Source organism: Natator depressus, chromosome 2 (assembly GCF_965152275.1).
Source record: "Natator depressus isolate rNatDep1 chromosome 2, rNatDep2.hap1, whole genome shotgun sequence".
Lineage (NCBI taxonomy): Eukaryota > Metazoa > Chordata > Testudines > Cheloniidae > Natator > Natator depressus.
In genome coordinates, this window is record NC_134235.1 from 187727283 (window position 1) to 187753686 (window position 26404).

Genomic DNA, 26404 nt, shown 5'->3' on the forward strand with positions numbered 1-26404 from the left:
TGGCCTAGTTGATAGAGCACTGGACTGGGATGCAGGAGACTTCTATTCCTGGCTCAGCCACTGCCTGCTGGGTGACCTTGGAGAATTCATGTCACTGCTCTGTGCCTCAGTTCCTCATGTGTAAAATGGGCACAATGGGGATCCTTTGTAAAGTGCTTTGAGATCTACCAATGAAAAGTGGTATATTAGAGCTAGGTATTAAATAATTTGAGTACATAGGTTAAAATGTAACTAATAATTTTGGTGCACAGATGATGAGAGGGGTTTTTAGTTGAAAAGTACCCCGATTATGCAACAAGCTAGGGAAGTTGTGAGGGGATACATGGGGAAAAAGCAAACAGTTGCGGTGTTCCAGTTTGAATGAACACTCCAGTGCATTGGAAAGGATTCTCTGTGTGTCACATAGCCAAGAGCGGCGCATTAACCTCTATTAGCTGAGGACAGGGTGATCCATGTTAAGATGAAGAGCTAATGAAAGTGCTTAATAATAGACTATGTTTATTCTGACCATTTATTGACGTGAATGGACATGCACAACTAGCAGAAAACTACCTGGGACAGTTCTCCAGTTCCTGATCATCTAGACTGGGCTCTGGAGCAATTTGAGGCATTATTGCCACATGTTGGAATAAATGCCTGAATCTGAATGTGCCTGAGCAGAGCTATCGCATAGCCCCTCAGCAATTCACTAGCTGACAGCATGAATGCTAACAGTCCTTGCCTCTCCCCCTACAGGATCAGGGAATAGGAAAGGCTGAACTGCTCACTTGGCTCCAAACAGATGCAGGAGGTTTTCCGGGCAGAAACAAAACTAACCCATCACTTCCTGGTCATTAAAACTGCACACATGCATTCAGACCCAGGCTGCAGCAAGCTTCAAAGCCTTGAATATTGTAGTGTGCAGCTTTAACTGCCCCCTTTTCCCCCCTTCAGGCACAATCCCCACTCCATAGCTAGGAGAGAAGACTGGTGTTAAGGAGTACAACAAAGAGCAAACATGAAAGAAATCTTGTGACAGGATGGGATATGACAGTATCAATTTATGAACTCCATTTTGTATTGTATGTTGAACACAAGACAACTTGCCTGAGGGCAACCTACTGTACTGCATTTTTGACAGCTGCCTGGTGGCATTTCAAAACCTGGGTAAAAATTACAAGCTGTCACTTTAATTTTCAGGGGGTTCCTGCTCCTGCTTGCAGGCTAGAGGGCTCTGTAGAAAAGCATGCGATCGGTCTGTGAATACACAGCCTAGAGGAGGGGTGGGCAAACGGCGGCCCACGGGACCGTCCTACCCAACCCCTGAGCTCCCGGCCGGGGAGGCTCACTCGCCCCCGGCCCCTCCCCTGCTGCTCCCCCTCCCCCATAGTCACGCTGCCACGCAGGCAGCGCAGCTTGCGCCCGCCCACCTCCCAGGCTTTCCAATGAGCCTGTCCTGCCGCTCTGAGCGGCCGGGTAAGGGGACGGGGGGAGGGCAGGAGGTCCAGGGGGGCAGTCAGGGGACAGGGGGCAGTTGGACGGGGCGGAGGGTCAGGAGACAGGGAGCAGGGGGGGTTGGATAGGGAGCGGGGTCCCGGGCGGCAGGGGGGACCATCACTACACATAAGGACGATGTGCAGGAGAGAGGGGACAGGAGGGATTCTGCCCAGCCTGAACTGCTGACAAGCCACAGGCTTACGGGAAGGGTGAGCTCAGACTAGGGGAGGAAGCGCGCTCCAGTACTGCAAGAGTCAAGTCTCTGTGGTTAACAAAAATTCCTTTACTGAGCCGGTGTCCCTTGCTTTCCTGTCACCCTGTCCCAGAAGGGGTTACATTCGGGCTCACTGCCTAGATGGAGCTCTGGGTGAGCATGTGTAAGTGATGAGGAGGCAAGGGAGTGGGCACCTCGGAGAGCTCAGATGCTGATTTCAGGGTTTAGAGGAGCTGGATGGGCCCCAGATGAGGTCTGAGTCTGGGTCTGCTCAAGGGTCCCAGAGCTAGAAAACAGAGACTAGACTCTACCAGACTCAGTTGGCTTAGAAACACATGGGATCCAGTGGTCCATTTACAGACTGGTGCCTGAACAGCTGGTTGTTATGCCAGGTAGAAATATTGCTAATGTAGCTGTTTCCCTCCCCTGCCTGCCCCACAGGTACTCAGCAATCCCTCCATCGTCCTCCATTGCCTCCATGCACACACATGACGCACTTCTGTCCTTCTTACTACCATCAGTAGAAATAAACTGCTACTCTAGCCACAGATCACAGCTCCCAGGACACTTCCTGGAGAACAGTGAATACTGCCCACCTTTTTCTGTGAATATTCTACTTTTCCCAACCAATTCACTGTGTATGTGTTTGCACCCTCTTTAGCTCATTATCCTAGCACAAATTTTAAGCTCGTACCTGAGCACTGACAGAAAGCTTACTTAAGTTTGCTTTCTGCAGATTTGCTACTGGAAACTTGATGGTAAGAACTCTCATCCGATCACAGAGGAGAAATAGTATTGTGTGATTTCAAACACTTAAGAAACAACTTGAACTGTAAACCAGAGAGTAAATGAAATTCACACACTTCAGATTCTGCTGAAAGAGGCAAAATTGGTCAAGTTATTCGCTCAGTTCCAGCAATAAGTAGCAGGGCTCTAATGGGGTTTTGGGGCCCGCCTACTTCACAAGTGGAAACAGTCTTTTTTGGCCTTTTATTTTTAAAATAGGCTTAGCATATTCCTCAACATGAAGCATTTGGAATGGAATGTACTTTGTACAGAAATGCAGAGTGATTATAGCAGCCCGTTGCATTGTATTTAAAATTTTTACTGCAAGCAGTCATTACTAGATCTGAATTAGATACATACCTCTAGCTGTACATAGTACTTCGCCTTCAGTTCAAAATAAGGCCTGTGGAAAAACAAAGAATAATTTGTTACAATTGCTGGGATAACACCAGGGGATTGGAGTATGAGAGAGGCTCTGGCCCAAGGCATTAAAGCAGTTATGTCTTATGCCAGCAATTTAATCCTCAGGGGTTGCCTATCTAAAATGTAAACACCTATGTTTGCATGCTGCAATTTTTTTTTTTTTTTAACAAGACCCCTGTTCTAAAAGTTATACTCTTGAACAATACAGATTACTTGAGCTGACAGAATACAAATCTTTTAGGCTTTGGTTCTGCTAAGTACTTAAGCACATGCCCAACTGTAAGCACAAATAGTCCCACTGTAGCAGTGTGCTTTCAAGTTAGGTAAATGCTTAAGCACCTTCTAGAATCAGGGTCTTAACCTTCTAAAAATGGGTAGAATGCGCCCCCTTTCAAAAAACACAATTCTTGGAGCATATACACAGATCTTTGGTGTGTGTTTTTTTAGAATGCTGGAAGTAAAATGCCGGTCTCTCTCCAGACTACAGGAAGGATTCAGATGAACATCTGCACATTTTTCCCTCCAGCTGCACGACACTCCAAGGTTTTGTCCTTGCTCAGTCACAAAACAGAAAGATGCTACACTTGAGCTGTTTCCTGCTTTATTTATAGCATCATCAGATATCAAGTATACAAAAGGCACAGTTTAGAGCCAAGAATGCAAGTTCTATTCCAAAGCTTTGAAGCTAGAGTCATCAATTTGATGCTACACGGGGCAATAATAAAATCATTTATTCAACTGAGACAGACCTTCCAAGTACTTGCACATTTCAGGAGCTATCCTAGTCATGGCCAGGCAGTTGAACAGTCAGAGAAGTCCTCACATACAATGAAGACTTCAACCACTACCCTGTATTTCCATACTATGAGCTAGACTCTGAGATGCCAAATACCACTGAGTAGCACCTCACTCTGCAAACAGTCCCACTGAAGTTTCTTGGGGAGCAACATGTTACTGAATATAAGGGTGCCAGAATCCAGCTTTCAAATACCAGACACATAGAGATTGTTAACCCTGACCCATAATTTGAGCTCATCTAATAAAACCTGGCCTGCACATAACAGCCAAATTCTAGATTTGTCACCAATTCTTTGTTTAGCTGCATCGCACACTCTTTCGGTCCCGTACAGCCCACTGTGCACTACAGCTATCTGTAACTCAACAGCCCTTGCTCCATTATTGTAACACGTGAAACACGCATCTCTTTACTGCATTAACAAAAACATCTAGGGCTGCACTGCAACTCTACACCCTCAGGTAAGTCACTACTCCACTGGTGGGCCCATTAAGGACTATTCATATGGCAGTAACTGCCCACCATTGGAAGGAGAGATTCACAATCTGGCTCGAAAAATTAAGAATTCATTATCCTCTTTCCATTTAGCCTCCTCACGTAACTTATCCTTACAAAACGCGATTAACCTACTCTGAAATTCAAACGCATTATATGGGATCTATACACAACTCTGGTTCAAAGTGAAGGTTTCTCCTGAGGCCCTGGGTTCCACCCTAGTTTTAGGCTAAACCATGAAAGCCAGGCAAGTCCCACTGCCCTCTCTACTGCATGGGAGCAGAGCAACCAAGTTTGGCTCCTGATCTCATTCCTTGCGGCATCTCACCATCTCTTAGTGTAGCCTAGCAGCTGAGCAAGGGGGGTGTTGCCGCTTCTCGGGAGCCCCCAGGTAAGCACCGCCCACAGCCCGCTTCACCCATGCCCCAACCTCCTGCTGGGGGGAGGAGGGGAGGTGCAGAGCCAGGTAGGGAGCCTGCCAGCCAGCCCCACCAAGCCCCCCCACCCCAGCAGGGGTCCCAGGCCATGCGCCGCCACCCGTCCAAGAAGCCAGGCCGCCCTCCCCCAGCACCCACGGGGCCCCCAGGCAGCCCTCCCCCCCATAAGTTTTATTCACTGATATTTTTAGTAAAAGTCATGGACCGGCCACGGGCCATGAATTTTTGTTGACTGCTCATGACCTGTCCCTGACTTTTACTAAAAATACCCATGACTAAAACATAGCCTTACTTATAAGATTTTATATGTAGGGGGTTTTTTGGTGTTTACCATCTGAGCACTTTGAAGAGTCATTAGCGCAGCCTCAACATCCCCGAGATGCAGGAATTTTTGTTTCCATTTTTCAGATAAAGAATATTAATATGTTCTTGGGGAAGCAGTTTGTTTTTTACATCCCCTCTACCTGAACTCATGGGAAGAGACTAGACATATTCCTATTCCCCATAAAAATTGGTGGGATTGTCTTCTGTTTACATTACGAAGCTCACATGAGAAAATGAAAAGTTTGATGTTCTGAAAAGTTTTGCAGTGTTAACTAATTCAGCCTTAAGAAAAGGAGGACTTGTGGCACCTTAGAGACTAACCAATTTATTTGAGCATAAGCTTTGGAACTGCTTTGTAAAGTGGCAAGGCATGTAGTATGGTCATTCCACTCACCACTGGCACAGAAAGCTCTGAAGTGAAGTGTTACAGGACACAGCATCCTTACACAGTTTGGGGCAGGAAGTGAGGAAGCTATATCCATTTGACACTGCAAGGTGAATCGAGGGTAGCAGAATGTACCCAAGGTAACAGCTGGTCAGGGCGCCAGAATGAACACCCTTATTCTTATGAAAAGGTCCATACGACCTGAATGGTAAGTTGTCAGGACCTTCGCTTTCTATCCCATTCAAATAAAGGCTCTTTTGGTAACTTAATGCCCCTACCAGCACTCTGATCTAGAGGAAAGAGTGCCATCTACTGAACTGCAGAATATTTATTTCAGCACCTATGGAGGTTTCCCATCCAATACTGGCACCCTGCTTATCTTATCATAGAAACGCACAGCACAAGGTGGAATGGCTGCAGGCTACACTGTGGCAACAACATGTGAGATAGAACCCGTGAGATAGAGTTTCCTGGGAAAGCACTAATACTTCTATATGTATCAAGCAAAATAGTAACAGACATTGATAAAGTAATTTTTAGACTGAGGGATTAAACACTAAATAAATGATCATTGTTTAGTCAAGCTGCAGAAAATGGAAATTAATTATTAAAATTAAAAATATTAGTTGGAGATTACCTAAAGCTTTTTCACGGACAGTGAGCAAGTATTACAAAAGGCAGCTTTTCTTGACAACCATCACATTTGCATAGACTTCTATGCAGCAGAGGAGAACCACACACCAAACACATTTTATCATTTATCACATACGCTTCTTAGCTATACCCTCTGAAGCGTGTGCCTTTCCATGAGAATAGCTCTCGCGTAGCTTGCCAAGAAGGCTCCGGAAAGCGAACAAATCTGATCTATGATAAGCAGCTCTGAGGTAGTCTCACACCTTTGAAGTTTTTAGTCAATAGCCTTGCTGCTTTCTTAGCCAGTGTAAAGTTCTGTTACCGCATGGGCTGGACTGCAAATCAGACAGTTACAATATCTGTGCAGCCCCCTGGCAGGTTCAGCACGGACGGAGTCCTGGAAGCCACGTGTGTGAAGCACCCCATGCAAGTAGGCTTAGCATGTAAACACACCACCAGCTAAAACACATACTTGGATTTATTGATGGCCCTTTTCAGTTTCTTCTCTAGCTGTTTCATCCGGCCCATGGCAGCATTGTATTTGGCTGCCGTTTCCTTGTGCACCAGCTCACTTCTTGTTTTCGTCTGCTCCGCCTCCATGACCTGCAAGAGAGGAAACAAATGCTTTAAGTTGTAGCAGGCATGTCACATGCTCATCAGTTTCATATAATTTTAATTAACACCATTTCCATAACCTCTCTGAAACTCTCAGAGTGTAGCCAGGTGGAGGGGAGAAACAGAAGAGAAGAGACATCTTCTTTCAATTAACCTACTTAGAAAAATCTTTCTTGGAAGAAACAGCAGCATGTCTGGTTGGCAAATAAAATATTAATGATACAAGGAGCATACTGCCGCTTCGTGCATTCTGGGGGAGCTTTGGTATAAGCAGCCTCAAACGTGAGAGCTCAGTACCCCTGCAACCCCCGTGAGATGATCAAGATCCACTAGCACAGCTCCATTCTGAGCTGCCATATCATCCCTGTTATTTCCCCATTCTCTTCCACAAGCGAGCTATTTCCTTTACAGAACATTCTTCTTCTGGCTGGGAGGATGAGCCATCACGAATGCTGCCACACGGACTAGGCAGGCAGAGATGCATATATATGACTGGCCCAAAGGTTAAGTGTATCATGCTTTCCATGAACACTTCCAGTCCAACACACACAGCTTCATGGCTCGGGCACAAGTCAAGCAAACATTTGAACATTCATAAATAATGCTCACTGCCTCAGTACTTTAATTTGTGTAAATTTTGTTTTAATTGCTGTAAATATCCTCCTCATCTGCTCCAGTGAGTGTCCTGCTTCGTTTACGATGCCAGAAATGCTATCAGCGATATTTTTGCTTTGCAAATTTGAAGAGCCACCTGGCAAATTAGGACATCCATTTTTCTGTAATACCAGGCAGAAAACATAACAGTGGAGTGAACCGCATAACAGGGTCCAGCCAGAGGATAAACTAAAGTAATCATTACTCTCTCTCTCTCCCCCAACATTTTGACAAGACATGAAGGTTTCCATTGCATAGGTGATATATGCAGGCTCTCTCACAGGCCAGCATTGTTACAGAAAGTGATGGGACCCTGTTTTCTGTGATATTCCTTTTCCAAGAATTCAGAATGCAAACCAATTTACCCCCCAACTCCAATGTAAATAGCTCAAAGTATATTCCATTATTTGAGCTATTCCAACACATGCCAGAAGGGGCAGTCTACCTCAGACCAAAGTAGTAGGCTCTTATTTCAGAAAAGACAACCAATTGCAAATAATTTTGTTTTCAAATAGTATTAGTCTCATCAGCATTGCTGTGTTCTCCTGCAATCAAATGAGCAGTAACTCTTGGAAGCCAAACCAAACAGTTAGTGATATTCAACACACGCAAAGGGATGGTGCTAACCTGAAGTACACAACTGACCTTTGCTTTCCATTGCGTTCAGAGTAAACCTGCACTTTCCCCCTTTCAATGCTTACATGAAAGACTGAACAATGATGAAATTAAACTTTGGTGTCTACCAATTTCAATTATTGTAATAGCGAGAAGTTTCATTTAAGGCCACATTCCCCTTATCGGCACTACATATTTTGCAACAAAATAAATATGCATTTTATTATAGAACCCTCTAACCTAGAAAGAATAGTTTTCATAGGCTCTGACTAGATCCAAGAATGTATATTCAGCTCCAGTGCCCCTCAGCTGCCTACATATATAAATAAGACTCTTTCCTTTGGAGGAAAGGTCAAAATTATAAAATATTCAAGATAGATTCTGCTCTACATCCAACACGTTAGTTGATCTCTTTGCTGCTACTCAGCTTGTGCAGCAGTTAGAAAGCTAGAATGATGCTTTGACCTTTCCTAGAGGACTGCATTAGACCAATGGTTATAAACCTTTTTTCATTTGTGGACCACTACAAAATTTCAGATGGAGGTGCAGACTCCTTTGAAAAATCTTAGACAGTCAGCAGACCCCCAGGGGTCTGTGGACTACAGGATGAAAATCACTGAGGTAGACAAGCCTGGTTTTGGCAAGGAAGTGTCAGATTTAAGATCGGCATTCTTCTGGGATGGCAAGGAAGTGGGTTTGCCCTCCTTGGGCATGGCAAAGAAATTTAGCCATAGGTGCAGACTCCGGGGGTGCTCCCAAAAAAAAAAAAAAAAAAAAATAGTAGTGCTTAGCACCCACCAGCAGCCCCCCTATCAGCGCCTCCCCCCTCCAGTACCTCCTGCCCACTGGCAGCCCCGATCAGTGCCTCCCCCTCCAGTGCATCCTGCCCGCCGCAATACGTAGCATGTAGGAGGCCCTGGGGGGGAGGAGCAACGGCCAGGCACGATCGGGTGAGGGGGTGGAATATGGTGGGAAGAGGCAAGACAGGGGTAGGGTATTGGAGAACGGGGTGGAATGAAGGCCGGGCCTGGAATGGCACATTAGAAACTTGGTACGTATGAATTTAACCCTGCTGGAAGCTCTGCAGAGATGGAGCTGCTCGTTTCCGGTTATTGTCACTTCTCAGTTGAATGCCAAAATGATTCTTTCCAGGAAGAGTTTTGGCTTGATACCACTGCTGGCTTAGACATCCTGAATCACACATCCTGACTCATGGCATGATGAATGCTGCAAACACCAACATACTAGATCGCCTAGGCCTCTTCAAAATACAAAAGCCTTTTGTGAGGTGAGCAGATAGACTAAATTATGAACAACCAAAAACATTCAAGGTCTTACTGGAGACCTTTTTTTTTTTTTTTTTAAACACTTTGTAAAAGAGGCCAACTGTGAGAGTGGTTGTTTATTTAATCTTTTAATATTATTTATTTAATATTATAATTTCGGATATCAAAAAAACCCAACCTTCCTTACTTCCCTAATTCCCACATTGCACAACTAAATAAACAAAGACAATGTGCCAGACTGACAGCCCAGAAAACGTAAGTCCTCTCTCTCCCCCCAAAAAACAGGTACAGGACCGTGGCTCCAAAATCTTCCCCCCATAGCCCAGCTAAGGAACAACTCTACGAGCAATAGGATAGCTAAATCCGTGACATCTCCAGAACAGCCAACTAACATGCGCTTAGGCATTTGATGTAGAAATGAGACAGCCAACTCTTTTCACATCGACCACTAACCAGCCTGCAACCCAGTTATTTAAGAGTCTATTACCAGTCTCCCCACACCTCCACCTCTATGCCCAGGCATTAAGAATGCTGCTCGAGAGGGTTCACATAGGGCATGGTTAAGAATGCTGGTCAGATGAGAGCTTTCTGGAGGTGATCACAGCCTCTCATTATTGTGTTATAGCCTCTCTTTAGGTCTTTTATGAAAGAAGTTGATGCTATTAAAAGTTAAAAACGTATTCATAGAGCAGCTTGGCACAAAAAGATCAGCTTTATATTGGCTAGCCCACCTGCTTGTTCCTTGGTGAGGTCTAGACTATCCCATTAATGCAGTTAGTTACTAGATCATCAACAGTGTCAGGTAGAATTTATCACAGCATGGACAGCAACCAGTAAGCAGCTAGATAAAAGACAAAATCCAAGACCATCAGCCAGGTATTCTATCGAAGGGGACATAATATAAAATATATTTTCTTGGAGAGCAGGTTTCTGTGAATTGCTTTGTTTTCTCCCAAGTAATCAGGACAAGCCTAAGTGAAGAATGTACCCTCGTCAGAACCTCAAGAGAGAAACAATGATGCAGTCAAAAAGAGAAAAAGCAGGAAACTCCAATGAATCTGTATGGACACCAAGAGTTGTCAGAGAAATCAGTCAGGTGCCACGTTTATTCTCTTTTTTCAAAAGCAATCAGTGAGCGTATTGGTTGGAGGGAAATGTTAGAAACAAGGTGGTAAGAGAGGCAATGCAAGATGACTAAAACATTTTTCTGAATGCCCCATATATTTCTGAGCAACTGAAGGGTGAGATGAAAAGGAATTAGGGGATAAACCAAAGCCATGTTGCATGTCATTTGTTTTTTGAAAGATAAATTGCATACATGAAGGAAATGTGTGTAGGACATTCCTTTTTAATGCAACTAATCTCAGACTCCAGATATCACCCTTATGCATATATATTTGTGCATCACACTGATCTTCTGCCAAAGCATTAATGCCATTATTCCCCCTTCATCCCTCTAAAACCATTTATCTTTCGACCCCTATGGAAGCCTCTTTGTACACACCTGTGTGTCTAAAACTGGAAAATAGTGAAGTTGGTTTCTTAAGCTCTGCTATAGAAGGAGACAAACCCACACCCGTCCTCTTCCCAGAAACCTCCCTAAACAGAGGCCAAAACATTGGGTCTACCTCATTAACTGAGAATAGCTAAGTCACCATTAAGATGAAGCACTTTTTGATAGCACTTTTCAGAGGAAAGAGTGTCATTATCCCCATTTTACAGGTGGGGAAATGGAGGCACGGAGAGATTAAATGACTCACCCAAAGTCACACAGCAGATTGGGGCCAGGAATGGGACCCTAAATTTGACTCCCTGCTTCCTAGTCACTTGATCATGCTGCATATGAGTGTCCCGGACACCATATGTATATGTTTGATGGAGTTCTAAAGCATGAAGGTACAGGGGATTATACAGACCGAGTGAGGCAGTCTCTATTTAAATTCAATGGGATTTAGGTGCCTAATTCCTTTAGGCGCCTATGAAAATAGGAGTCAAAGTTCAAGGCACAGCCCTCTTCAACCCTCCCTGCAGCTGTTCATACCAGTCCTGGTTGCTCCCCTGAATAAAAATACCTGCTATATTTTATTCTTCCATCCCTTTAGGATAGGCAATATCGTTTCAGTGGCCCTCCAGGTTTTATTAGTTTAATTTTCTATATTGTTGGTTCTAAAGGTCTTGTGTATACCCTGTTATAGACTGACCTGTTAAAAATATGGACATTAGCAGCTTTTCAATCCCTGAACAAATCAGGGGCAGTCACAATCGCCCAGACCCATCACCATTTCTTCCCAGAGAGAATCTGCAAATTACAAGCCCAGTTTGATATTCTGAAGCCTCAGACTCTGTCCACACCCATCAACCCAAAAGCAGCTGGGGTAATCTTGCAGCATTTCCACAGCATCTGTGTATAATAGAGCCACTTATCCTACACCGGTTCTTTCATCTATCTGTTTGCTTCATAATCTTTGCTTCTATCGCCCTTCAGTTACCTAGTTATTTTTGGGCTCAGTTTTGTACCACGTCAGACAAATTTTAGCCAGTCCAAAAATACCTGCCCTCCCTGTATATGAAGAAAGAGTATGACCTGCATTGTGCAGGAGGTCAGACTAGATGATCATAATGGTCGCTTCTGACCTTAATATCTATGAGACCTTCCTTTACCCTTGCCGGGCGATTTCAAACAAACGAGTTTGTAGCCCACTTTGACATTTATAGATAGATGCTATTCTGCATGTGATCCGTTGCTGCGCCAATAACTGTGGAAGTCTACTTTGTACCCCACATTTGTCATTTACTAACAAAGAGTGCGCAGTGCAATTGAAGTGCTGTAATTTTCCATCAGAGGAGTTCTGTATATGAAGCAGCCATCACAGGTGAACTAGTTCATTTGAAGCTTATTTTTGTTGTTGGCTTCCTACTCCAACCCCAGATTCATAGCTTTGTAGTTTGTTCCCCCTCTCCCCAGCCACAAAAATTCATATGTTCCCAAACTCCTCGTGGCATCACCTAGCTGGGTCCGGTACCAGGGAAGAAGGAGGAATCCTCCCACATCCAAATGACAGAGTGACCATTGAGCCCAATGATCGAAGTAGCCTTCCATGCCTCTTATGTGTACAAGCCCTTACATGACCCTGTGCAGAGATGCATTGGAAGACCTTCTGTAGGGCTCTGTGACATGTAGGGGGTGCCCACCTCAGCACACACCATTCAAATCCTGCCTTCCCCTTGCACAGTAGAACCAGTTCCATTGCTGAAGGGGAGACTCCCTGCAGCGCTAGCCCCTAAACACAGACTAACTGATATGGCTTGAAGAGCCATGAAACACCCTATAAAAAAAAAAAAAAATCAGTGGAAGTCATGTGACTAAAATCCTATTGCAGAAGCAGTTGCAGTTCTGGTGTCAACATGATGCAGACTACAACTGGAAATAGTAAGGTGTATATTCCATGAATCAGCACTGATTACACCACCACTTCTAAGATACTGATATTTAGTTTCTTTTAGAAACTATTTGAGAATGAACTTTACCCAGACTGTTCGGTCAACAGCCAGAAGGGATGAGTAAGATGGGACTCTTTCCAATAAGGAAGTTCTCCATTAATGTATATGTTCCTATAGGATGTTTTGTCACTAGATGTTTTAACATCACAGCCAACACACTAGGGTCTATTTCCTATTTTACTCTAGTCATTGGAGAGGTTTCATTATAAGTCAGTCATCCTGACAGGTCCAGATATCATGCAAAAAGTCATGCAATGAGGCGTCCCGACAGAATGGCATTGCTCCCAAGATTGTTTTACTGAAGAATGCTGGGCTCAGCTACAGAACAGCCGCCATCTCACACACTAAGGCTCTGGGCTTCCATTGCTCAATTGTATTTTCATCCCTAGATTCTCTCTGGGGCAGCATTAAGGGTTTAGAGAAAATTTTTCATAGAGGCCATCTACAGGAGAGAGAGATTTCAAAAAGATTCTCAATGTAAATAATGGTGCGTCTTCCCCCACCCGGCCCACAACAACCCTAAGCATCCTTTCTGATTTAGTATTAGTCATCATCTCTCTAGACTTCGTCAGCATTAACTGAAGGTCCTTCTCTGGAAAACAAAACATGCATCACTCTCCCTCACGGAGCTTCTAAACAAAAATGCTCATGTCTCATCTCTTTTTGGAGCTTTTCCTTCGCATTCTTTTGACGAACAAGACACACTTCTCCCCCATCCAGAAAGTTGTGCTTGTGGAAGGTGTCGGACTGCCAGCCCTGGAGATGGAAGTTTTCTGGTTTTCCACAGCAAAGGCAGCAGCCGACTTTTCCCCGTACTGACTCACCAGAGTACCTCAACCCTGACTTAGAGTGACCCCCTGCAGAGCTAAGACAGTAGTTGAGTCTGAATATTCATTCATTGCTTGGTACTCCACAGGGAAACCACCAGCAAGGGTGCCCATTGTAGCACTCTCTGTTTGGGAGGTAAGCTGCACAGCTCACACTAGTAACTGGTCACTACCAAGCTTAACTGGACTTTAAGTGGCAGATTAGCAGTGAAATGTTGTCTAGCAAACCTGCAGAGGCATCCAGTTTTCATCCTCAGAATTCAAGAAAGAAAAATGTTCGTGTGTTAGTAGACTTTTCTCACTTCAAATAAGGGCTACAGCTGATCGCTCTGGGCAATCACAATGAAGGGGTGGGGCTAGTCTCGTCATGCAATTTTGAAGTATAGAAACCTTAAACACACGACAGTGGTGACAACGACATCAGCAGTGTTCAGTTTTCATATACTAGGTTTCCCATTTCACACAGCACACCTGCTGCCCTTTTGGTACCATGAACCATCTGGCAGCGCTGTTGTATACAATTTATACATGAAGACTATGTTGTCTTATAATCAAATACAGTTTCCACAAAGGGATTAGGATTTCAGCACTAAGATAATGTTACACTATTGCTTCAGCCAGCTTGGAAGAGTGGGTTAAGCTTTCCTGGCACATCTGGAGAGGCTTGGAAAGAGAGGTTTTAAGTTTGGTTTGGTTCTTCTATGTTCTTTTTAAAAAAAAAAAAAAAAAAAAAAAGCCAAAGCCATTTTTGCATTGTTTTAGGAAAGAAAGTGGGAAGAAACCATAAAAAAGTTAGTAAGAATTTCTCTAACACAAGTGTTACTGCCACCACCTAGCTTTTATGCAATACTTGCCGTCTCTAGATTTCAAAGCACTTTACAAAGGAGGTCAGTGTCATGATCCCTATTTTACAGATAGAGGAAGCAGAGGCCTGGAGATGTGAATTGACATGGCCAGGTCACTCAGCAGGCCAGCAGCAGAGCCAGGGAGAGAACTCATGTCTATTGAATGGAATCCAGGGTCCTACTCCCACATGCAGGCTTTTGATGTCTCAGTGCAGTTCTACCCTGCACTCTTTACATTTGAGGGGCTCACGGCACTTAAAACAGCAGCCTTGGTCCTCAAAATACTAGTCTTATTTTATTCTCCATTTCCCCATGGATGCCTCAGTGGAAGGGGCCTTCCTCGGGCACTGACCCTCCTGCTGTCTCCGCAGCCCAGTCAGTTGGCATGGGCCAGCCTTGGGTCTTTATTTGCAGTGCAGACATACCCTAAGAGGCCTCTGGGTCTTGAGACCTGCTGGAGTTGCTTCCTCCCCGCTTCCTTTGCAGAGGCTCCCCATTCTGGTTCCCTCCCACTCAACTTCACCTGCATGTCTGACTCAGCATTCCTATTCCTATTCCTCTTCCTCACCATACAATCGGGTAAGGGAGCTGCTGGCCCAGGGGCTCACGTACCATAGTGACAGGCATGGTAAAAAGAATAACCTATGCAGACTCCACTGTGTTCATCCTCTCCATGCCCTCCAATCACGGAGAGAGCAGCTCTTAGCTTATCCAAAGTGGCTCCCCTTAACCCTCCCTGGAAATGGACAAGCTGCCTTCTTCACCATCTCACAGGAAGCCCTGTCCTATTTCATCTTTAACAGTGCCCCAAGTACCTGATTCACAATCTATTTCTATTCATTTGCCGGTGGAATTACCGCCCTTCTGCATCATCCCTCACGCAAATCAAAAAGAATTTAGGCCTTGTGGCATGCAACAAAGCTAACTCAAACTGAGCAAGGGACTTGAAGCAAGCAGCTCCTTATTGATCTCACCCTTTGGGTGGCATGATTGAGCATCTCTTGCCAGGCAGAGTCAAACTGACGCTTGTCATCCTCCAGCAGCCTCTGTTCAGCGAGTGAAATGGTCTCCTTGGCAGCACGCAGCACCTCAGTAGCTCTCTGGAAATCCTGGGTTGCTTTCTGAGCTTCCAGTTGTGCCTAGAAAACAGACACTGCAATTAGGCATCAACGAACACTTAAGTGTGACAGTACTTAAAAATAGCTAAGACCAGGATTTTAAGGACAAAAACACTCGGGTGTTTTGATTTCCCACCCTTTTGTTTGGCAGCAAATACATATTTCCTTGCCTGGGTCACTGCTAGTTCATATCCACACATGTCCTTTGTAAAGCATTACCATGCTGTTCACATCCAATAAATCCAAAATGCAGGAGATCAGAGTTCTGCATAATAAGCATCTGGATGACAGATGGAGAAATACTGTGTGGAACAGCTTTAATCCATCAGGAAGAAACAGGAGGCAGCAAGACAAAAACTCCTAATATCTCTGCTCTTCATAGCCAACTTGGCGTTGAATTTCACAAGAATGCAATGGGGAACAACATTTTGTGAACGCAGAATCTAAGTCAATACCACTTTTTTAGTCACTGCAGTATTAACCAAGCAGAAGAGCATTTCTGAGCGGTTACGTTATTACACAGCACGATGCACAGATTTCCAGGGAAGAGAGCTGTAACCCAGTTCTACATATTCTCTTCCACTCTGTTCTGACAGGGGTAGAGAAGGCACTGCAGGTCCCAGGTCTGACGCATAGGGGAGAGGGAAGAATGGAGGTAGCCAAACAGTTGTTAAGTGCAGTACTTTATACTGTGTAGACCAATGTTCAGTGGATATGCTGATTTGGTTCAGTCTCCAGTCCTGGGTCAGTCGTTCAAACCTAGGGATCCTCTTGTCAACAGCTGTGTTTGAAGTAGTAGTATTTAAAAGTCTGGATGAGAGCTATGAAATAACTGGTTTTATAATGACCTAAATTCTAGCTCCATGAGCAAGAGGATTCATTTAAGCACTCCACCCATACAAGTATCCTACCAAGATATTAAGTTACAATACTTCCAACTAATGAAAATACAAGTTAATACAATAAATTTGTCCTGTGATACCTTTATCTGACTTTTGAGGGTTGGACATTTACTTAGAAATTTCAAAAAGCTGCTGGTTTTACAAATTAATCTTTTTAAAAGAACGGGGCTCAAGTGACCATATTGTATTCCCAGTCAAAATTGTCTTTAGACTGGGGAGTGTTCAAATCCAGGTTCTCAGTGTTGAACCATCTGGTTTTCATGGCTGAAACACACTACACATCAGTCTTCCAAAAACCCGCAGCCAATGTGGTATCAGCAACCATTTGCCCGTGCGGCTGGACCAGGAAGAAAAATTGGGTGGCACGGCAGCCAATCAAATATAAATACTGCCACAATCGCTGCATATTCCTATGAACTGCAGTTACCAGACAACAGGGATTATAAAGTCTAATGTTCATCAGCCTGTACTATTATATTTTGGCACCAATGACTTGTGTTAAATGTTTGTTGGAGAGAGATGGTTGGTTTTAAGAAGATAAATTATAGGAAACAATCGTTTTAAAAAACCTAGTTTCAAGTTACTGGTAATTTCCATATTTTTAAAATGAATACTCCTCATTTTTTTATGGTTATCCCTGAATCAACTCAGCTATCTGGATTTTTTTGATCTTTAGGTTGTTTTTAAGATTAGAGGTGTTTGTCAGAAGCTCATAATTGAAGTGTTAGGACTACTTTCAATATCATACCACTTATCTATGAACATCCATTTAGTATAACACATTAGAAGTTCCTTTTAGGGTGTGAGTTTTGTTGTTTAACTGAAGGTCATAGCCTTTTATATTCTAAATTTTTTTGTTTTGTTCTTTAAATGAAAAAAAGGTTTCCAGCTCTTTTGCCTGGGAAGAAAACCTTTCAATTATAAGCAAATGCATTAGATTCCTTTAGCATACAGCACTGGGGAAGATGAAATTTTCAGTTACACTTCAATAGTTTTTAAATGAAATTAACCAATCTACTGAATCTCAGCTTTGACCAGTGTGACAGGGTTGGGGTAGATGGCTATAGGAGAGTAACAGAAGGCAGATGTTCCAGAACAATCAGGAACCTTCTGGAGACAATTAAGACAGGCAGATTAGAACACCTGCAGCCAATCAAGAAGCTGCTAGAATCAATTAAGGCAGGCTAATCAGGGCACCTGGGTTTAAAAAGGAGCTCACTTCAGTTTGTGGTGTGCGTGTGAGGAGCTGGGAGCAAGAGGCGCTAGGAGCGAGAATGCAGACTGCTGGGGGACTGAGGTGTACAAGCATTATCAGACACCAGGAGGAAGGTCCTACGGTGAGGATAAAGAAGGTGTTGGGAGGAGGCCATGGGGAAGTAGCCCAGGGAGTTGTAACTGTCGCACAGCTGTTCCAGGAGGCACTCTAGACAGATGCAGTCCACAGGGCCCTGGGCTGGAACCCGGAGTAGAGGGCGGGCCCGGGTTCCCCCCAAACCTCTCAACTCCCAGTCAGACACAGGAGGAGTCGACCTGGACTGTGAATTCAGAAAAACGGCCAAGCTGAGGGCTGCCGTGAAGCTCCAAGGCGAGCAAATCCGCCAATAAGCGCAAGACCCACCAAGGCAGAGCAGGAACTTTGTCACACCAGATATGACAACACCCTAAAAATGACGAGTTTACATTTTCACAGACCTGAGGAAGAGCTCTGTGTAGCTCAAAAGCTTGCTCTCTCACCAACAGAAGTTGGTCCAATAAAATATATTACCTCACTCACCGTATCAGGGCCGTCCCCAGCTATTCTGGGGCCCTACGCAGCCCACCCAAGGGGGGGTGCCCAGGCCTCTTTTTGGGGGGGGGGGGCTGGCTTGAGGGGGGAACCTCCCCCCAGCACTCATTGGTGGTGCGGCTGGGGCCGGGTCGCTACACTTCCCACCACCGTTGAGTGCAGGCCCAGCCCTGCTGCAGTCCTCAGGGGAGCAGGGGCAGGGCTGGGGCAGAGCAGGGGCCATGGGGAAAGAGACAGGGCAGGGAGTGGAGCAGCACACAACTGCGCAGGGCACCAGGAAATGTGGTGCCCCAAATTTCCTGGTGCCCTACGCAGCTGCATACTTTGCGTATGGGTAGGGATGGCCCTGCACCTTGTCTCTCTAACATTTGGAAAGGGGTTTGGACCTGAAACAGTGCAAAGGATTCTGGAATATACGGTCACGTGGGGGGGAAATAGATGGTTTTGGTGTTGCAGGCAGAAAAAGGTGGTCACTTGGGAAAAGACTGCTAATCTCTGCTTTAGAATATGAAATAAGCAGAACAGCAATCTTTTGAAAGAGCTGTTTGCAGCTTGTTCTCAGCACCAGATGTATCAGACTTCACGCTTGTTTTTGTAGTTACAGAAACAAGGCCTCCCGAGGGGAAAAAAGTATCACCTAACTTAAACAAAAGTTTCAAAAGGCAAAAACCACATTCAGTTCCCCTCAAAAGCTTCTGAAATGCTAGCAAGCTCTTTCGACTTCTTCCCTGTTCTATCACACTTCAGAAATGTGTTTTACCGCACACTGATGGTGGATAAATATATTCATGCTGGAGCTTCTCTATTAGCCTAGAAAAATCAGAAGCCATAACAGTAAGGATGTGTTTTTACCCTCACCACTACCAGCCCTGAGCAGACTTGGCACACTGCTATGCACACAGATCTATCCAACCAACCCCCTTGCTGCTTTCAGTCAGCTTACAACCTACGGTCCTTTAACAGGTCTTCTTAGCTGCCAGAGCCCTAAAACATTAGAGAGCATTTAATTTCTGGTAAAACTGCACATCATGAACACATTGTGCTTTGTGCCAAGATTAGTGGATAAGCGATGTTTTTGCCAGCCCAGTGCCAGTTCACTGTTAAGGCAGTTTGACAGGCAGGCTCGCAACAGCTAAAAAACTCCAGCTGCTCACTCCGAGTGAATAAATGCATTTTACAAATCCTAAACCCCTGTGGGAATGTAATATTTTAAATTAAGCAACTAGCTCTCTGCCTTTGGTATCTAGTGGATATAGCAAAATCTTCAGATGATCTTTAAACAAGGTTTGGTCTGAGCCTTTGATAAAACACATTAGAGGAGCATAAATCTCAGTCCCAAAAATATCCTCTGTGGCTTACTGGGAAGTCGTAACTACTTGTTCTTCCAATCAGTTTGGTCTGTCCTGGTAAAGAGGTCACTGCAACTGAAGGTCAGAAGTTCTCCATAAAGAGTTGGCTGACAGCCGACCCTGGGTGCTGGGAAAAAAGGTTTTCACTTTCAAGGCGGCCATGTGCGAGATAAAGGGCTCTAAGAATTTCACCTGGCTAATCCAATAAAGTAATGTTATGGAATAAGCTTTCTGAAGCCCAGAATCAAGGGTTTTAGCTGCCCAATTCTCCCACTGACTTTAATAGAAGTTGAGCTCCTAAAGCCCTGTGCAACACATTTAACGTTTAATGGTCCTGCAATCATTCATACCTCCTTTCATTATATGTTTAAAATAAAATTGGCTCAGCACTGAGAAAATGCTCTATCTGTGGAGACCTCCATTCATCACAGGTGCATTTTAGGGCCAATGAAATCATCTAGTCCTTCCCCAAGCAAAAGTACAGGTTGCTCTATCTATTTCTTTCAGTACGAAATACAATCCTCTCTTGAAGCCATCTAGCTTTTATGCCTCACAGCTTCGCCTGGAAGCCACTGCCAAACCTCAATGGAGAATTTTCTTCACTCTACCACCATACCTTGAATGTTCAAGATGGAGGTCGAGGTCATTATTCGTAGTCTTGTCCTTTTGTGTATGTTAGTAAATTCTTCCCCCACTACCATCCCACTTTTTTTTTTAAACTTCTTCTCCTGTATTAAAGGTCTGTGTGTTGTGCCCTCCCCCTTTGCCAATTCTCTTCCAAATTAAAGGCATCTCCAAAATATTTATACTGGAGGATGCAGTTATTGGACCGTGTTCATCCCACTTGCTAAGTGGCTTCTGTACCACTGGAGCCAAATGCCCCATTAGCGTCACAAAAGGCAGCTGATCTAATTCATACAATGATGCTGATATTGCATCAACTCCCACCAACACAAAAAACAGAGATTAAGAATATTAAAACAAAGCCAGCATATTCATTCTTCTTTCTTTCTTTTCATACACACTTTTTTTTTTTTGGTCTACCAAGTTACACAAGCAAGCAAACCAATTCGTTTATACAAAGCCATAATGCAGCCCAGCTTCAGCATTCCTTCAAGGTTAACTGACAACTAAGAATACACTGCAACAGCTATGATCTCCAACTATATGTGGGTAATGGCAGAACTCAAGAGTTGCCAAGAACAGGCACAGAAAGGGCTGCGAGTGGGATAAATCTGCTTGTATCGCAACAGAATTTCTCCTCCTTGGCCCATTTTATTCACCAAGGACCTGAACCTGTGCACACTTACACATATTGTAACTGTAAGGGGACTCATTCAAGTAACTTGTGTGCATAAGTGCTTGCAGGACTAGGACCTAATATAGCAACAGGCAAGGGTTCCATTACGGTCAATGCAGAGCAGTTATTTTAAAATGCTTTTAAAGCAGCTTCCAGTAGGGAGGATGCAAGTTTGGGTATCAGTGAGGAAAAATCAATCTGCAAATTCAGATGCTGCAGAGAACTTAATATGTGTATTAAAATTAAGGAAAAGTACAAAAGTACAGTGTAGTCAACCTGTACACTGCGTAGGTCCTTATAGCACTATCTGCCAAACAGTCATTTTACTTTGGACCTTACAGTGTGTCCCAACTACAGCAGAACCTCAGAGTTTTGAACACCAGAGTTACGAACTGACCAGTCAACCACACTCCTCATTTGGAACCAGAAGTACATAATCAGGCAGCAGTAGAGACAAAAGAAACCAAATAGAGCACATTACTATGTAAAATGTACACTACTAAAAAAAATAAAGGGAAAGCAAAATTTTTCTTCTGCATAGTAAAGTTTCAGAGCTATACTAAGTCAATGTTCAACTGCAAACTTTTGAAAGAACAACCATAACGTTTTGTTCAGAGTTACGAGCATTTCAGAGTTATGAACAACCTCCATTCCCGAGGTGTTTGTAACTCTGAGGTTCCACTGTAAATGGCATACACAATTCCTTTTTATAAAAATCCCTTGACTGAAACAAAGAGAATGTAACTATTTAAGTAAGGAACTGGGAAACCACATGTTATAGCCCAAGGTCACTGCTCTAAGCTATTTGGTTTATTAACGTGAAACCCATGTATTTCAGGCCTGCTAATCTTTAAACAAGTGTTTAAAATTTGTCTTGCTACTAGCCAGTACTTGCTTACTACTCAAAAATAATTAACTGGCTCCCAGCTAGATTTTTGAGAGACAAATAGGAAGTTTCATATACTTCCATTTAGGCTATCTCCTCTTACGTAAGTAATTACTCATTTGGTTAAGATACTAAGTACAAGAAAGAACATTAGGTACTCTGTTATATCATCACCAGAGTTGCCATATTTAATTATTTGCAACTTGGAGCAAGATCACTCCCAAACTGTTTTTGAACTATTTTTAGCACTATCCAAGGCTTTTAGCCCTTGTGCACACTCATTGACCAGTGAAAGCAGTCGCTACATCTTCACCATGATGAGCCCTTCTTAATCATTACTGGGGTGGGTTTACCTATTTGACAGCCAATGAGTCCTGAGCAAACAAGTGCTCTTTCTAGCTACCAGAATTATTGACTGAATATAGCAGCCAATCAATGTCTGTTATTTTGGACCTGGTTTCCCCACTCTTGACTTTACTGTAGCTGAATGTAAGAAGTGTTCGATTTTACTAGATAGTCATTCTCCAGTCTAAAGACTGTTTCCACGTGGATGTGTTGTCATACTTCACACTGAAGTCAAATGTTGTTCAAATAAGATGGTAATGTTACTTTTCTACAGCATCCTTCATACACTCAAACATTCCAGAGAGCACAAGAAACAACTAAAAGGAAAAGAAAGGATTATATGGTCCCAGTCATCATAGTTTCCAACCATCTAAAAATGGGCCTAAGCACAACTCCAGATCTACAGAATCTTTTGGGTTACTGAATTTGCTGGGAAGCCGTGGAGAAACCTTTGCACAGCAAGAAAGGAAAGTTGCATCTGATGAGTATGCCAAGACATCCTTAGCCCCGGGAAAATTAAACAATAGAAATAATAGTTAATTAGAGAGAAGGGGAGATATTTATTTTACCCTCTGTTGAAAGTCTACTGGTCCATGGTCTACTGAGCAGAGGGGATCTGAAGATACTGAACCCCTACCTAGAAATTTGAGAGTCTCCAGAAACATGTGACTCTTCAAACTTGTCGTCTCTGCCACAGGGCTCTAAGATAGGCTCAAATGGAAGAAAAGCGAAACTGTCCAGGGAACTATGGGGATTATGGAATGCCTGGAGGGCAAGATCAATACCTTTATAGAGTAAAGGGCTGCAAAGAGGAATCCACTTGAGTGTTTGGGGAGAGCACAGAATGTGGGAGAACTGGGCCCAATTTCATCCCCTAAATTCAATGCTTAGCAGAAAAATAAAATCAAGAAATGAATGGGTTAATGCTTTAAAAAGGACACTGTTCCCTAGATTTCAAAGACCTACATAGGATTTAGCCACACCGTTTTCATGAGTCTCATTCACCTCTTTGAAAAAAACAATGCGTGCTTAAAAAAAAATAAATAAATTTTTAAAAAAACCTCTCTCCTCAATTATCCTCTCCCCCTCAAAAATAAAAACACAAAAACAAAAACGAAAAAAGGAGTCAGATTAGAGGGACTGGGATGAGTCATCTCAAACGTAGAACGACCCAGCTCCACACACACGCAAATCAATCGCTTATAAAATTCAAAGCCTGTCCCCTAATGGCAGATTTACGAGAATCTCTACTGAGCTACATAAAAGTCTACAATTATTCTCTGCATTACTGTCAGAACATCTCTACTATTTCTATCAAGAGTTTGAAACATCTCAGTATCTTTGAAGCTGACATAAGGAGCTATTACACTGCACAGAGGTTAAACTTGACATTTCAAAGACAGGTTTAAGTACTTTTTAAAAAAGTCATTTCAGTCCAACCGTAAGACATCCAACATCTTGGGCACAAACTATTTCCTCCCTGCACCATAAATAATGGAAATGCCTGTGGAATACAATGATCAGGTGTCCCTACTTTGTTATCGGACTCCTGCTTTTGATTAAATATCTTGGTTTTTTCCTTCTTCTGGAGGCTGAATTGTTACAGCTCATCACCTAGCCCAAATCTGAAGCTACATTTCCAGAAATAACAAGGCTCACACACTAACCCAGTGTGGCATCTAATTCTGCCTACCACCTCTGCTCACATTACGTATGCAGTTGCTTTCCTGCATTCAAGAGATACGATCTTCCATGGCCTCTTAAAGAAAAAAAATTTTAATCTGGACAAAAACAGAGTATTTAAAGAATTCAGTCAAGTTACAGAGGAGGCCTGCATCAATCATATGGCACTGCAATACGACTGACAAGAAGGGGACTCTATAAACTGGAGGCCCCTTCTCCTATGACAGCATTTATGCACAGACATCATTGGAAGCTCTCTAATTTCAGATGTTCCCATGAAGGCTTTAAGTTCCCGAGTCCTACTCTGGTGGGTGATAAGCCATCAAGCCTATTCCCCTCCATCATGCTCTTAGCCATTCAAAAGCTATTAGAGATTGCTTGATAAAATTGAGGCTTCATTCTCCCCACTCCATTGTCTAATAAATTATGCTCTTTGTGATGCATTTGAATAAGGCATATATGGAGACCCCAGAAAACGCATCACACATCCAATCCTCACTTGTTAGAGGGGTTGTCCCAGGTTGCAAGTCAGACTGCAGTTACTCCCCTTATTTAGCACGCCTATGGCACCAAAGGCTGCCATGCTGTACTCACTAATACTGTACAGACAGCCTTCTTGTGCAGCCAGCACCATCTGTTAGGGGGGTTTACAGTAACTTGGCCAGTTGTATAAGTAATCCTTGTTGTCAAGAAGAGAGCTAGAATGCCAGGATGAAATATGGAGTTCTTCATCTAGATTATAAGACCCTGCACAACAAAATCGCTATGGCACATACTGTAAGTCTAAAGTTATATTTTGCAATTGGTTGTAAAGTTCACAGGAGCCTGCCAACATGTTTCTTTGCATCTGACAGCAGCCTTCCCTACTGAAGTCCTAAAAACAGATGCTGCAAGATTTAAGCGGACTGCCATTGCACATTTCTCTTTATAATTACTTGAAATAATAAGTGTTCAGCGAACCAGGCTGCACACTATAATCACATCTTATTTAATCATCAAAGCAGCAGCAGGTTCTCAGAGGGTTGACATTAAGGATCTGTAAACACTTCCTTACAGAGATACTAACACAAGCAAAAAGAAAATGCATGAAACATGAAGACTTTGGGTTTCCAGTCTCAACTACAATGGGCTGTTGAGGACATGTGCTCTGTCCTTGGAAAGCCTCACACCAACCAACAGTGACCCAATCCTTTGGTTGGGTAAGGAGCAGCAAGGGTGTGCTCTGAAGGCAAAGCTCAGCCAATTCTACTCCACTACAAAGAAGGTGGTTGGTACTTACAGACCATAAAAGATGCTTAAGGGGGCCAAAAGTGGTCAGGAATACAAGCAGACCTGCCAGTAGTAAAGAGCCTGGATAGCAGCAGTTGCGAGAAGCTTACGTAAGGATGGATTTTAAATTGTTTGCAGCAACAAATCTTCAAAAAAAAAAAAAAAAAAAAGAAGAAGAAGAAGTAGCTGCTGCGATTGACTACCCCCCTATATTCCACCCTACACGCTATTTTAGTGATCCTTGTACAAAATATGCCTTCTGAGGTATCATTTGAAAACTAAAAACTGGCTGGTCAATAATATGGTAAAATGTATGGACACAATGCATATTAAGAGTTATGAACATAAACTGAAATTATGACTGAAGTGTTCTTACCAGACAAGTCTGGGGAGGAGGGCACACCTGTTTCTCAAAGACAAAAGACAACCTGATGCCTCTAGTGAGGTGTCAAAGGTGGCTGGCCATCACCAGTCGAGCAGCCATTCTTTGCAGATCAATTAGCATTTTAACAAACATCAATATGGAACCTCTTTCACCGTGAGTCTCCAGGCCTCCATCCTCTCAGTGGGAAGGACTTTTATTTAAGGGTAACTAATCCACCCTCAGGTGACTGGACTATAAAAGTGAGGGGCAAACACACCCCCAGAAACCTTTTCTCTTTCTCTCCCTATCTCTCTCTCTCACTCTTTTTTACCTAAGATGACAAAGGAACCAGCCCTTTGAACTTTGAGGACCGATCCTGACTGGAGAATTTGGTCAGCCATGTTGCTGGGAACCTATGGTAAGATTTCAACCTTGAACCAAGCCTAGTTTGTTACGTTTTAGTTACTAGAAAGTGTTTTATCTTTATTTCTCTTTTAACCATTTCTGACTAGTATACCTTGTACCTGTACCCATTTAAAACCTCTCTCTTTGTAGTTAAATTAGCTTGTTTTATTCTTTAATCAAAACTAATCCAGTATTGTGTCTAAAGTGAACTGTTGGGTAACTCCAATAAAAACAGCAAACTGTTGGATACTAACCCCCTTAACAGTGGCAAGGGACCTTTAAATTCCAAACTGTCCAGGAGAGGGCTGGGCAGCGCAGAACACATGTTTGGGGGGAAAATCCAGACCTGGGAGCATGTGGGGGTCACCCTGCTGTGTGTGTGGCTGCTACGCAGCTGACAGGCTGCTGGAGCCAGAGTTGCCGGACCAGGACTGGAGTGATACAGACACTCAGAGCGTGACCTGCATGCTTTCTGGTTGTTTGTGAGAGGCCCAGGCTGGGAGTAACATCAGCTAGGCATTGTGAGACACCCAAGATTGCAGACAGGTGGTGACACAGCCTGTCACTGGTCTGGACTGCAACCCAGAGTGTCATACCAGCCCAGAACACTCTTTACCTAATCAAAACTTAAGCAAAGATGAGATAGGGAGGGAGGGAAGAAGTACGGACAGGTCTTCCACAGTCC

General features: G+C 43.6%; 1 protein-coding gene across 1 annotated transcript in view; it reads right to left on the reverse strand.

Annotated features, from left to right (window-relative positions):
* The window catches only part of SH3BP5 (SH3 domain binding protein 5), a 61227-nt gene that overhangs the window by 10999 nt on the left and 23824 nt on the right, over positions 1 to 26404 (reverse strand). Inside the window, exons 4-6 of the mRNA XM_074945584.1 lie at positions 15287 to 15451; positions 6442 to 6572; positions 2837 to 2879 (exon numbers count right to left, since the gene is read on the reverse strand). Of these exons, the coding sequence (XP_074801685.1) occupies positions 2837 to 2879; positions 6442 to 6572; positions 15287 to 15451 (339 nt within the window). The remainder of the gene's footprint in view (positions 1 to 2836; positions 2880 to 6441; positions 6573 to 15286; positions 15452 to 26404) is intronic.